This window comes from Vulpes vulpes, chromosome 16, assembly GCF_048418805.1.
Source record: "Vulpes vulpes isolate BD-2025 chromosome 16, VulVul3, whole genome shotgun sequence".
NCBI classification, from domain to species: Eukaryota; Metazoa; Chordata; class Mammalia; order Carnivora; family Canidae; genus Vulpes; species Vulpes vulpes.
The window spans coordinates 70,113,459-70,128,339 of NC_132795.1; the positions used below are offsets into that span (position 1 = coordinate 70,113,459).

The 14,881-nt window shown below is 37.7% G+C and overlaps 1 protein-coding gene and 1 non-coding gene across 2 annotated transcripts in view; both read left to right on the forward strand.

The window, feature by feature from the left end:
- The window catches only part of RNF149 (ring finger protein 149), a 31,865-nt gene that overhangs the window by 15,509 nt on the left and 1,475 nt on the right, over positions 1-14,881 (forward strand). Inside the window, exons 4-9 of the mRNA XM_025992766.2 lie at positions 1,401-1,483; positions 3,589-3,685; positions 6,877-7,072; positions 9,114-10,465; positions 11,258-11,402; positions 13,667-13,806. Of these exons, the coding sequence (XP_025848551.2) occupies positions 1,401-1,483; positions 3,589-3,685; positions 6,877-7,072; positions 9,114-9,157 (420 nt within the window). The 3' untranslated portion in view covers positions 9,158-10,465; positions 11,258-11,402; positions 13,667-13,806. The remainder of the gene's footprint in view (positions 1-1,400; positions 1,484-3,588; positions 3,686-6,876; positions 7,073-9,113; positions 10,466-11,257; positions 11,403-13,666; positions 13,807-14,881) is intronic.
- Positions 11,480-11,594, forward strand: LOC112915427 (small nucleolar RNA SNORD89). Its single transcript, XR_003234066.2, has one exon. It is a non-coding gene; the product is annotated as a small nucleolar RNA SNORD89 (small nucleolar RNA).

Genomic DNA, 14,881 nt, shown 5'->3' on the forward strand with positions numbered 1-14,881 from the left:
TACAGAACATTTTTGAAAACGTGATTCGACTATATTTGAAAGTTGTCAAAATAATGGTTAAGAAAAGATCCCTAAATGGTCCGTGAGATACATACATGGATTTTTTTTTTTAAGTTTTATTTCCTAAATAATCTCTATACCCCATGTGGGCCTCGAAATCATAACCCCCATACCAAGAGTCGCGTGCTTTGATCAAGCCAGCTAGCCACCATAGACATGGATTTTCTGATTCCGATTAAATTTATACAGGAAAATGTTGTGTTTTTTTAAATCTACATCTTGTCCAGTTCTAGAGAACTTGTCCAGGTATTTGTTTTCTAGTTTTTCTTTTCTTATGGACTCATTCACAGTAATGGGTAAGCTTACCAGCCAGTAGGGACTTTAAAAATTATCTCATCATTTTTGTATGGCATATGATAAATGATATTTACTTTAGCGGCAATATACAATTTTAAGTATTGTTAATGGAATTTTAATACAGTCTTTGATAACAATAATCAGTTTTTATTGCTTGCTTGCTAACAAGTGATGTACATGTCTCAGTATATCTTTAAAATAATTATATAAGGACAGGATAGCTGTGTTCCCATAAAATATACTTGCTAAAGTTGGAACTACTTGCAGACACTGGTTGGTAGTTCTTCAATCCATCCCAGAATCAAAGAGCGTCTCATTGGCCTGTCTTGGGTCAGATGACCATTCTGGCCGTGCCTGCTTTGTTTGATGGGATAAGGCCAGGTGGTTCCTGTGGGGGGTACCCAGGGGAATGGAGGAAAGACACATACCACCAAAAAGGTTGATGACCCATGGATTCTTAGAAGTGGAAGTTTTGTCACAGGACTTCTTCCTTGGCAAGTTTTATTTCTTTTTACCTTTGTTAAATTTGATGGATGAAAAATGGTAATTTATTTTAATCCATAATTTTTTTATTACTAGTGAGGGGAGTATTTTCAGATATTTAACCATTTGTGTTTTCTCATTTGCAAGTTGTAACTATGTTATTTATAGTGAAAGTACTCTTTGTTTTTAATGATTCTAGAAATGATTCTAGAAATCCAAACTTACTGGATATTCTCTATAAGTTTTATATATGAAAAATAATTTTTATCATAGTACAGTAGGCATTTGTATTTCTACAACCCTTAAAATGTGAATACTACCTATTATCTAAAAACTGTGTCTGATTAGGTAGACAATGACATTTTTTCCTTTTCAGCTAGATTCCTTAAATAATCTCTGGACAGTGGTAACAGTAAATACTAAGTAGAGATTGTGTTTAGCTCCTGGTTGTACCCTTGTAGTACAGAATTTGTTATTGTTTTATCCAGGACGTTGTGAGTTTTATCAAGCATAGACCATGTAGCAAGGATGTAGTGAACTTTTTTCTTTCGTTTTTACAGGGAATTGATGTCGATGCTGAAAACTGTGCAGTGTGTATTGAAAATTTTAAAGTAAAGGACATTATCAGAATTCTGCCGTGCAAGTATGTTTTTTTTCCTTCCCGAGATGCTACAAATTACTAGATCAGTTTCAGGTTTCTGACAAAAGTGTTAACGCGTCCTTTTATGACGTGAGGATCTTGCTATCGCGTAATGATCTTGTGATCATCTCATCCTTTAGGAAGAAAGCTTCAGGCCTTCTAGGCTCCTGGATTATATTACTTTAAAATTGCTTAGGCGATCGCAGGTCCTAAGGCAGACCTGTTATATAGATCTTTGCCATGGATTGGCCTTTAGTCTGAAACAAGGCTTCGTTCCTGGGAATTCCATCATATATTTGGCTGTGCAAAATGTACACTGTGTGGGAGCAAGGATACTGAAGCATGACTCGTGAGGACCCTAGGGAAAGGGCGAGAAGTGGCTAGCAGAGAGAGTGGGTCAGAGAGGGCAGTGGTTTGCTATTATTTACACCCTTAGTTTTAGTTCTTTTGGGAGTTCTGCAAAATAAGAATTTCTCACTTTAGGTGAGAGGGGTTTTGCATTAGCAGTGGGAAGTTGGGATTTCTGTTTTTTTTAATGATGGGATACTTTGATTAACTGATAACCATTTAGAAGAATGGCTTTTATCAGAAGGGTGTATAGAAATTATAATATGCTTTCAGCCTGATCAATTTTAATTATGTTTCCAACCTATTAGAAGCAGGTCAGAAATTGATATGTAATTATGGTTATGATACTACATAAGTACTACATAAGTAGTATGTATATAAATACTCTGTAGTAGATTAAGTTTTCAGTAATTCTGTAGAAAAAACAAATGAACAAATGAACATCAGAATAACAAAAGTTTCCAGAATAAAGATAGCTAACTTCAGTCTACAGGCTTCTATCTGAGGTTGGTTTGGTGGGTACTATTAATAAATTAGACTCAGTGTGTCCTCTGGAAAGTTTTTAAAATAGAAAACAATTTTTATCTAGGATGGTTCAGGGCTAGTCTTTCTGACTTAAGAATGATGCTTTGGGATGCAGCACAAATGAACAGCCTGAGGCTCATTTCCTTTGCAACACTAGATCTGCCCTGCTGGGTCTTGTCCTTTACCGTCAACAAAAGTGTTGCTTATGCTCATTTCCTGATCTCCTGATCTGGGGTTTTTTACTTATTTCCCCTCATTTTCTCCCATGCTTTAACAATATTTCCCAATAAAGCCAACCTATTTCCTTTGTGTTTTTGTGAAAATTATTCCACTGGGTCAGTTTCATTTCAGTTTGAGGATGGAAAGATCAGAAGACCAGCTGGGCTAGACTATGTTATATAATTACGTACTGTCGTTTTTAACTGCACTAACAGACTTCCATATGAAGAAAAGGTCTTCATAGAACAGCATGAATGAGGAACTCGGTATTTACTGTGCTCAGCACTGTTGTAAACATGTTACTTATTTGCTGCTGAGAATAGCCTGCTGTGTAGGTGCAGAGGTTAAGCAACTAGTTCAGAGTCCCAGTATCACATCACACAGCTAGTATAGAGCCATGGGTCCTATACCCACTCTTCCTGACTCATCTTCATTCTTGCGGAAAACAGATTCACCATATAGAAGGCAAAGTTAGCCATAAGTGAGTAGAAAGAAATACATAAGCAGTTTTTCTTTTTCTAATTCTGAAAGTGATCATTATAGAAAAATGTAGAGTATACAAAAATATGTTAAGACAGAAAATAAGTGTTTTTTTAAAAACCGAAAACCCAAAGATGATCTGTTTATATTTTGCTGTATTTCCTTTTCATTAATTTCGTGGACTTATATAAGATACTCTCAGTTTATTATTATTAGTTTACTTCTGGTTTTCTTATGCTATATTTATTCCCACAAGGCTCGAAAGTAAGTTACAGAGGCACAGAAAAATACAACCTAGCATGAAGTGAAAATAAACCATGCTATTTTTGCGGAGTGAAGGGAAAATTTCCCTGTAAGTTCCAGATTCTGTTTAACATGGAAAGTAGAATCGATAATTACATAGAGTAAGTGAAAATAAAATGTTGATTTGAAGTCATTTTACTTGTATTGAGAAGATGAGTTAGTAGAATGTGTTGTTTCCTTTATAAGATATAAACATTTATTTTAAAACATTAACACATACTTAATTTTTTTAGGCATATTTTTCATAGAATATGCATTGACCCATGGCTTTTGGATCACCGCACGTGTCCAATGTGTAAACTTGATGTCATCAAAGCCCTGGGATATTGGGTTTGTTACATTTTTGTTTATATTCAATCTCTGCCCCAGTTCTTCCTGAGCGATTCAATTTCATTACTGACCAGAGGCAAGAGGAATGGACTAAGTGTTCCTTCAAACATCTTTGTGGTTCCCTGAAGAAATTTTCCTCCTGATTAAAAATGAATGTTTAAGACATTCCAAAAAATTTATGAACTCTACTGCCGTTGTGATTGTAGATGATATGCTAGATGTTCCCCCCAGAGAGTTTGTAATTGCTTAGAGCAATGTATTTTGTTACGCTGCCCTGTAGAATGTATATATGCTCATCAGTTTCATATAAATGAGAATTACAAATGTTTGAAATGAAAGGAGCCTCATACATTTTCTGGCTCAAGATGCATATTTTACATATGAGGAAACTGAAGCCAACACTTCTTGACACCAGGTCTCAGATTCCTGGGTTTGAAAATCAAATCCTGCTGGGGGAAAAAAAAGTCCTGCTGGGGAAATTGGTCCTGTGTGGAATTTGCTCCATCGGCTTGTGGTACTTAGGTGGTTGTAGGACCTTCCTCCCAAAACAGAGACATGAGGGCAGAGTGAAAGTGGGTGCTTAATAGTAGCCTGCCATGTGCTAAGGGCCTGATGTACATTATTACATCATACCCTCATAGTCACTTCAGGAGGTAAGTACTGTTTCTCTCCCTATTTTACTAAATAGGAACTTGAACTAAAAGAAAAGCCAAGCAGCTCACTGAAGGTCACACAGCTAGTTATTTGGGAACGTTCTTTCAGACACAGTTTGCTTGATTCCAGGGTACAAGCTTTTAACTAATAATCCCGTTCAAAAGGGGGAGACATAGAAGAAAAAAAATGGATTTTTCTAGATTGTTAAAATTTTTGTTTTTACAGTTTTTGTATATTAATGTCTTAAAATATTCTTGATTAACTAGTAAATAGTTTTGAAATAATGATTTTTGAAGGGCATCTGGGTGGCTCAGTTGGTTAAGTATCTGCTTTCAGCTCAGGTCATGATCCCAGGGTCCTGGAATTGAGTCCCACATCAGGCTCTCTGCATAGCAGGGAGTCTGCTTCTCCTTCCCTTTGCCCATACCCTCTGCTTGTGCTGTCTGTCTCAATCTCTAAAAATAAGTAAAATATTTTAAAAAATAAAGATCTTTGGAAGAAGTAATTTAAATATCATGGAATTTTCTTATTGCTAAACTTTTTTTTTTTTTTTAGGGTTTTTTAAATAGTGTTTATGATACAGTTAGAAACCACGAGGAGGTCTTCCGTGATAAGCATTTCATGCACTTTATAGCCCCAGAAGCCCTCAAGGTGTCCTCTCACCTTCTAGTTTGGAGAGTCTTAAAACAATAGTTCAGAGACTGCTGCCTTGATTGCCACTGTAATTTTCTGTGAATTAGATTTTTCTTTCTTTCTTTTTTTTTTTTTTTTTAAGATTCATGTAGGGAGAGTGTGTGTGTGCATGCATACACGAGTGGGGGCGGCGGGGGCAGGCAGAGGGAGAGAATCTTCAGGCATATATTTCATACATGAACAATGAAGATTCTTCATTTTGTATCAGGTTGGGTTACTTTATTAGAATTGTTAATTTCAGAAAGCTTGACTAGTATGTCCCCAGAAAGTGTGATTTCTTTTTTTGAAGAACAGAAACCTATAGGGACTTTAAATCAAACTCTTAAGAAATTAGCTTGTCTTGCCCTTAGTTGCTTTTTACAATTATTAACAAGTGTGCCATTTTCTTGAGTCCCTTTGCCCCTCCTGCATTGGGTTGTAGACAGTTATGACACACTGTTTGGTAACTAGTTCTCACTCCCAGGAAAACAGCTGTGGTGAGAGGGCTGCCATCAGTCCTTCATGTGGACTTGAGAGGTGGTCCTTGCATTGGCAGCTACAACCTCCTCCATGCACCATTTGTCACTGTCGTTTTCATTCATTCAGCACGCATGTACCCGAGGAGTGCTCTCTCAGGTGCTAGATCGGAACTTGACTTGGGGAGACAAAGATGAGTAAAACAGAGCCCTTCTGCTTGTGGGCTTTCAGTTTCTGGACCGTGGGGGCCAGGGCATACACCCACGCACAGAGCTGCAAAGGAGGTATGTTTGAAGTGCCGTGGAGCTCGGAAAAAGAATTTACTCTGCCACATGGAGTGGGACGATAAGAGGGTGGTTTTTTAATGAGAGGAGTCTGAGCTGGGTGTTAAAGGATTTGTGTGACAGATCAGTATATTGCAGATGAGGGTGTGACCATGTGCGCTTTGAGACTCGGCAGGTGTTAAATTTGGTGGGTGTTTTGGTAACTAGGAAAACAGATGAAGGTACGCTGGTTGGGAGTTTGGACATTACAGCAACTCAGTTCAATTTGTGGCTTGGTGCGTTGGTATTAGGTTTTAAGGGTGTTCAGCTACTTACCAGTGAGAAGGAAGCTGTGTATCATGTGGTTCAGGAGCAGGGCAGTTCTGAAACTGCATGGAGCAGCAGTGAGAGTACGGGGCCCCGAGAGCCCGGGGAGGGAGGTGGAACCAGCACTGTGTTCTCACGTGAAGCCCACGCTCTCTGTGAACCCACCATCACCCCTCCTTTGCTAGGTTACCTCACCAGTGGTTTCCTCTCTCACATGTGGCTCTGACTCTGGCATTAATCAGAAAGGTACTGGATGAGCCTCCGTTGGAAACGGGGCAGTCACTTTCCTTATTCTATTTTTTTCTTGAACGCAGCAGATGGGGGCATTAGAGGTAGACTAGTAGCTGATAGACACCATCGTTAGGGAGCCACAGCTGATTCTTTTTAGGTGAACCACATGCTCTCTGTAGCCCCCTGTTGTCAGACACTGTTCTTCCCCAACACCCCAGTACCTGCAGGAAAGACAGGGCAGTTAGGAGCAGTCATCCAAACACCACCACAGCCAGGCTGATTGACCACATCTGTCCAGGAAGCGAGGACAAAGCTTCACTTTCGGTCCCTAAAAAGTTTAAAAGGTGGCATTGCTTGCATCAGGGGAAACGCGGTTTTTCAAATGAACAGTGTTTAGGTCTTGGAAAGCTGCTTACTGAGAAGTAATTCATTCAAGATATTAGTATTCTTGCCATATTCTGTGTATAAAAATAAATACTTTGTAGGAATCATGAGTAATGGTTATGAAATGACAGGTAAGCTTTGGTGGTGTTACTCAGACAAAGTATTTTCTTTTGTTTCCTCAAGGGAGAGCTTGAGGATGTGCAGGAGACACCTGCTCCAGAATCTACCCCTGGGAGCATTTTGGCTGCAAATTTGAGTATTACTTTACAAGATGACAGAAGCGAGGGGAGCAGTTTGCCATCGTCTTCCGCTAGTGATTCTGCACCACAGTGTGATGCCAGTTTTAAAGAAGATGCAAGTGAAAACACAGCCTTACTAGGTAAGCACCTTGCAGGTCATAAAACAAAATGATGTTAGTTGGGGGGGAAAATGCAGAAAAACATAAAGGAAGAGTGAAAACCATCATCCCACACCTGCAAATACCATTTAACATTTTGACAAATACCTTTTTGGATGTTTTTCTGTGTTGAAGGATGGGGAGAATATCACTTATGCAATGTTAGGTAACCTGTTTTTTCTCTTGATGTGTGAAGCTCTTTTTATGTGGTAGGTACATGATTCTATCAAATTATTTGCCAAGTGAAAGAAAACACCATTAGAATTTTTATTACAATTTTTTTTTTAAAGAATTTATTTATTCATGAGAGACATAGAGAAAGAGGCAGAGACACAGGCAGAGGGAGAAGCAGACTCCACACAGGGAGCTCGACACGGGACTCGGTCCTGGGTCTCCAGGATCACACCCTGGGCTGGAGGCGGCGCTAAACCACTGAGCCACCCGGGCTGCCCCAGAATTTTTATTACAATTGAATTAATTTACAGGTTATTCTGATTGGGAAGGATTGATGTTTCTAATTTTGAATTTGGCCTTACGAGAAGAGGATGCATATTTTCCAAATCAGTGCTATTCAAACTGAATCAGTTTTGTGTTTGACATGTTTAGGATCTGTGATGTAAAGATAGCTAGAAATATTAGAACTTAAACTGGTACCAAAGGAAAAAGACCACATTGTGGAAGAGAAGGGGAGCATCCAGCCTCCTCCTGGGACTGAACCACCTGAGGGATTCCATCAAATTGAGCCCAAGTACATACCACTGTAATTTTTGCCATTGCCGTCAGTCTCCAGAAAAGAAACTGAATTCCTTTCTCTAGTACCTGACCACCCTTGAGATAATTAAAGATTGATAAGGAGCCTTGTCCTGACTAAATGTCCTTCAAAAGCAGTCCCCTACTTTTTCGTGCATTCTTTTTACCTGTCGTACATTGGTTTCTCAGCGTCTCTCCTCCTCTCTCAGAACTAAGATGATACCATGTGAAATAATGCATTGAAGTAAAAGTGGAAAAAGTAAGCTAGATTATAGAACAACAGAATGTTAGATTCCTTCTGAAGCTGGGCCCTCTGTGCGTGTTTGCATGTGCCATTGCATGCACCCTTGCTTACTTGCTATTTCCTTTTCTTTTTTTTTTGTCCTTTTTTTTTTTTTTTTTAAATTTCCAACTATTTGTTCACCAGTAGGTTGACAGGTAATTTAAATAATACTGTTCTTTTCTACTTTATCATTGTACCAATATAATTTGAGAAATACTAAATTGGAGAAATCAGTTCTTTTAAGCAGACATTAGTACTTCCAGTATATAGTATGCCTTTAAGTTGAGAAAACATTTACTGGGCTCTTAGGAGCAACTAGAAATAAAACATGCAAATTATTAGTGGTACACTGCTCGCTGGAGAGTGTTTCTCTGGTGAGTGCTCCTTCTGTTATCTAGTTGACCTTGGCTCTGACTTTAGGTGAGTTCAAATATTTGGTTCTGTATTTAAGGAAGTATTCTATTACTGTAAGAAATTTAGTGCTGAAATTATTTCGTGCTACTCTTCCTAGTAATACCAGTCTGTCTGTTGTTGAATTCCTCTTCAAGATAGTTTAACCTCTCTGTGCCTGTGTTTAATCATATGTAAAATGAGCACAATAACATCCTAGACCTCTTGGGTCACAGCTATAACCCAGTAAATGCTCATTGTTTTCATGAGCAGTGACACCATCATCGTCATCATAGTTGCCTGGTTTACTTTTGAAAACCTACACTAATGCCACCAACTAAGACTGTGTCTTCTTTATAGCACCATGCTGATCAGAGTTTAGGCTAATACTAGAAAACCTCTCATACTATATATGAGAAACATACTTGTATATTATTCATGATTTTCTGGAATGGGTTGCCATTTTTATATGTAAATTTTATTTAAATTTTTCTGTAATTTGTTTCTTAACTTAGGGCATCCATGTAGTCACAGTGTTAGTGTAATTAAAGTTTAGAATATGCTGAGGGACTAACACTGGCTTTTGTCGCTTCGCTGTAGAAACGGGCAGGAGTGACCTTCAACGTGGAGGACCCATCTCCTAGTGCACATCCTGGTGACTGCATCATGGACAGAGCTTTGGCTTGAATTAAAGGACTTTTTTTTTTTTTTTTTAACTTTAGCACATAGTTTGTATATTTGAAAATAATGTACATCCTTTTACCTTTCAGGTTCTGATTTGATATATAAAGGGCTAAGATATTTTATTCTTAAAGAGACATTTTGATTAGTCTTAATATATTTATATACTAAAATGTATCATTTATGATAAACAGTATGTTGCTTTGGACTATTACAGAGACCACTAGGAAGGCACTCTAAAAGGGATGGGGTGGGGGAGAGTTTCTGAATAGTAGACTAGTTGCTACGGTACTGTGAAAACAGGATTATTTTCTTTCTCAAGGATAGTTTAGGCTAAGCAACTGAATATAGACTAATGGAATTGGAATTATATAATTCAATTCAGTAGTTGATCATGAGTTTTCCCTGGAGGAAAGACTTTTCTAGAACATTAAACCTGTGAATGAGATGAAAGAAATCTATAGCTTTCTTGAACCTCCATGTTATCAGATAAAGACTTTGAAACCTAAGAATACTTCTGGTTTTCTCTTTGGAATTATAGGAAAAGCACTAGATGACTTTAGGATTTGCATTTTTCCTTTTTAATTCTTAATTTCTTGTGACAACCTAAAGGAGAAGGAAATTTGTCCATTTATTCTACAAATAGAACTAAGATTCTGCATCACACATGAGCAATAAATTCATTGCCTTAAGGAGATAGAATAGGCAGACTGAGACTTTTGGAAATGATGAATATATTGGTTCCAACTACGATTTTATCTTTATAATTAAAAGGGGGATAGATGGAGAATTTTGATCATTGTTACAAAATAAGCAAGCAGTTTTGATTGATTTAAAGCAGACTTAATAATCATGACCTTGTGTAATCATCTCTCCTTTTTAATCTTAGCTGTTCTTGTAAGTGAAAAGGTCAGGTTAATGTAACGCTTTTGAAGACTGCGCTCTTAAGTTTTCCAAAGTGATTAAGCACACACACACACACACACACACACACACACACACACACTCTTCTCCTTTCCCTTCTTGGAGGTGGAAGTTGAGGAGGGTGAGGGAGAGGTTTTTTTAAACTTGAAGCTGTTGTCCTTTGTTGTTTCTAAGCTAGTTGCTGTGTATATGTTTATTTTGTGAGTAAAAATAAATGCCTATTGAGAAAAATAGAATTACTTAAATTTAAAGAATTTATTTTACAGCTGCATCTAAGTTGTGTATAGTTTTTTTTTTCCCCCCAAACTGTTGCATCTGGATTCTAGCCAGTCACAGTGGAATACTTGGTGAGTTTTACTTTACCTCTTTTTTTTTTTTTTCATTTAACTGAAGTAAACTCTGGCCAGATTCAATTTGAGGAGCTACTGAAACTTTCTTTGAGCTCTCATTTAACAGCCTCAAAGTAGGTTTCCATAATAGCCATTATCGTTGAATTCTGCCTTCTGTGGTTTATTGAGAATGGAAAAGTATGTCTTTGATTCTGTACCATGTAAGTTTTTTGCTCTTTGTATTTTAAGATACATACTTGGGAGAAATGCTTTAAAAATTAGCAGTTCTTTCTGGTATCCAATGAAGTAGACTTTTAAAAAGAATACTGTAACAGATCAAACACACTGTTTTTTATACTTAAGAAGTATAATGTCTTAATTAGCTATCAGACATAGCTTTCCTTCATTTAAAAATTTTAACACTAAACTATAAATATAAGAGATTGGAAGGATTGTAGTGGTCTGGTCCCATGTCTAGAAATAGTCCCATCTCTCTCCTTCAATAGCAGAGAAAGGAATTATCAAGAGAAAATAGAAAACTGCAGCACTTTAAAAGTTTCCTTTGTTAGGCTTTTTTTAGATAGAAATAAATATGATAGAGAAGGGTCAAATATTAGCAGAAGTTTTGCTGAGACATAAAATTGATGAAATGCTACTTGGAATATGGGGAATGTAATGAAGGAGGAGTAAACCAGAGTGGTTTGATTAAGGTTAGTCATACTATTTATGGCAGTAATCATTTTCCTTCCACAAGTGTCCATTTGTTTACAAATAGTGTAGAAACAATATACATTTTTTTACCTTTCAAAGTCACGGGTCAGCGTGTAAAAGACGCAGTTTGGCCTTGAATGTGAAGCACTCTGTCATCTGCTGCCTACCTGGAGCTGCTTCTGGGTTTCCCACCGGAAAACCACAAAGGCTGGGAGGAGGCACAAAAACACGGCACCTTGGGCAGGTAAACCTCCTTGCTTGCTGATGTTTTGGGGATCTTCAATATATAAAGCTTTTCTTGAGAGATTGTTCACTGCAGTCACTGAGGAGTGATGACAATAAAAGGCCGAATTGCAGTGTGCCCATTAGCAGTTTGCTCTCTGTGGGGTGCACGATGACAAAATCTCCGGAAGCGAACCACTGGTCTGACCTCAGTAACATCAGAATTGAAGCTTTGCACTTGGGCAGTCTTTCCAAGAGGAGTCCTCCCAAAAAGGGCTCAGATATTTTTTAACGGGGAAAAAAAAAAAAAAAAAAAAAAACAACAACTGGCGAACCTGAGACATCTGGCCTTAACTGAGTAGTAAATACCTTTCTACATACTTTACAGTATACTTGCTGAGTCCAGGACTGCCAGAACCATAAAATAATAGACTTTCAAGAACAGGTGTGTTCCCACTTGGATGAAATACCTAGGGTAACCAAATTCCCCAAGAGGATAGCTTAATTGGCAAATCTCTTCTTTTGAGAACATTAAAATTTATTTGCTCAGTGAAGGCTGAGATTAAATCAGTATGTGTATGCTACTAACTAGAATTTGAAGTAATTATATGTTTGGTTAAAAGCAGTTTCTTTGAGCTCAGCGCAGTTTGTGATTTACAAAGCACAGGATGCTGGCCTGAGCCAGTGAATCTTCTGTATAACCTGTGCTGTTTCTGTGATGCAACAACTAATTAGAAAAGCCACCTACACCTTTCCCAGTTAATTTCGTTTTTGAAGTTTTAAAAAGACAAGCATTTCACTTTAAAAAATGCTAAGGTGTGGGATCCCTGGGTGGCTCAGCGGTTTGGCGCCTGCCTTTGGCCCAGGGTGCAATCCTGGAGACCCAGGATCGAATCCCACGTCAGGCTCCCGGTGCATGGAGCCTGCTTCTCCCTCTGCCTGTGTCTCTGCCTCTCTCTCTCTCTCTCTCTCTCTCTCTGTGACTATCATAAATAAATAAAAATTAAAAAAAAATAAAATAAAAAATGCTAAGGTGTAATTCTAGTTATAAAAGTGAAATTTCTACAATATCATCACTAGCCATGCAGATAGAGATTGACCTTTATTCTAAGAGTAAGTATAAAATAAGTTGTAAATTGAAGAAGGTATGTGGATCATATTAAGAATAAAAAAAAGTCCCTTCTTTTTGATGAAGTATAGGCTGAGAAGCCTGGGAACACCAGTATTTCTGTGGGCTTTTGACTGCATAGGTATTGGGTCCCAGGATTATAAGTGCTTTTGAAAGCATCTTAGAGATTTCCTAATTAGAACAGTAGTGATTGTGTAAGAACAGACAGATTAAAGTGAAACCAACAAAATGTCTTAGTAGGTAGAGGGTGCAAGAATTTTAAAGAATTAAAGTTCTGGCCATGCATTAATTTTCCAGATATCATTAACATGTTATCTTAATGGGGTGCCTGGGTGGCTCAGTTGGTTAAGTGTCTGCATTTGGCTCAGGTCATGATCCCAGAGTCCTGGGATTGAGCCCCACATCGGGCTCCCTGCTCAGTGGGGAAACCTGCCTCTCCTCCCTCTACCTGCTGCTCCCCACCGCTTGTGCTGTCAAATGAATAAAGAACATCTTTTAAAAAATATATTATATGAAGGTGCTATTACTCAGAGTATTTAAAATAGGTACATGAGGGGCACCTGGGTGGCTCAGTCCATTAAGCATCCAAATCTTCATCTCATCTCCGCTCAGGTCTTAATCTCAGAGTTCTGTATTCAAGCCCTGTGTTGGGCTCCACACCAAGCGTGGAGCCTACTTAAAAAAAAAAAAAAAAAAAAAAAATAGGTATGGGATCTATTATTCTTGGGAATGTAAACCATTACAGAATGTATTAAGTAGTGGTACATGCTGCTTAAGTTTGTGGCAGTAGGGGTGCCTGTGTGGATTGGTCAGTTGAGCATCTAACTCTTGATTTTGGCTCAGGTCATAATCAGGGTCATGAGATTGGGCCCTGAGTTGGGCTTCCTGTACTGCAGCAGTCTGCTTAAGACTTTGTCCCTCCCCCTGCTCTCTCACTCTAAGTCTTAAAAAAAAAAAAAAAAAAAAAAAAAAAAAAAAGTTTGTATAAGTGTGTACTCTGTAAGAAAGGTGCATGATAACCATTTCTTTAAAGTTGTTTAAATGTATAAACAGTTAAGCTGTTTGAAACAGTTTTAGCTTAGGGTCCCAATTCATTTCTTTGTGAACGATCTTTTATTTCTATCCTAAGATGTAACTTAATACTGTCATTTTAACAGGTGATTTTGAAGATATTACAGCTAGAAACTCAGAAAATCCAGAGAATTCAAGATGTGTTGTTTTTAATATGGCAGTATATTGAACTACACTTAAAAGTTGATTACAGTTAACTGAATCCCAGGATTATAATTTATTTCAGGTAAACTTTCTTCTACTATTTTTTTTTTTACTCTTCTACTTTTAAAAATATTTAATGAAGAACTTTTTGTTGGTGTTGTAAATGTAAACCTGACTTTTTTATAAAATGTTCCCTAAATATTATTACTACTCTTTGTAAGCAATTTAGACTTCTAAATCTTCTCTCTTTCAAGTAAACACCAATAGTGTGATCTTGAAATGATTAGCAGTACTCAGTACTCAGTCTCTTTATTTGCAAAGTCCGTGTTCGTAAATTTGCCTACTGAAATTTATCTGTAACCCCAAAATCAGGATGTGCAGTGCTTTTGAGTTTGTGGACACATACAGTGTGGTGAAAATTCTGAGGCATCTGACACACTTCCAGTTGAGGTTGAATGAGAGGACAAGGACACTTTGCCTTCTTGTTTCAGCTCCCAAATTGTCAACACTGTGTCCTTTTCCACAGTGTATATTTTCTAAAATTTTATACCTTAGTGATTTCACAGTTTAAAATGGCCCCCAAGCATAGTGTTATCTGTTGTTCTCAGCCCAGGAAGGCTGTTATCAGCCTTATCGAGAAAATACATGTTAGATAAGTTTTGTCCAGGCACAAGCTACAGTGCTGTTGGCCATGAATTTGAGGTTGTCAGAGAATCAACAGTCCCGGAGCTGAGTTTGGGTTGCTTCCAACAGTGGTCCCAACTCCGCCATTCCAAAAAAGTATCTGCATAATGAACGGTTTCTTTTCCCAAACCAAGTATGTAAAACAGTGATGTCTACTTTTAGGTATGGAGAGAAATCAAGGTTGTTGCTAGCATTTTGTATGTTTAAAGGCATTCCTCTGTTACACTGGCTTGGGTTATTTCCTTTAAGCAAGTTATTTACAAATCTCTTAATTTCATAAGAACTAAGAGTACTGCTGTTTTGCCAATATTGTAAGATTAGAACTTATTTATGTTCCTCTTAAAAATCACTAGGCTTGGTTTCCCTTTAACTTTTGCTGAGGGCTAAACTGGAAGGTAACTCCTGTTGAATTGATTATTTCCCTATAAAGAATATGCTTTGGAAGTAACCTCAGTAAACTAATTTTCCATGGT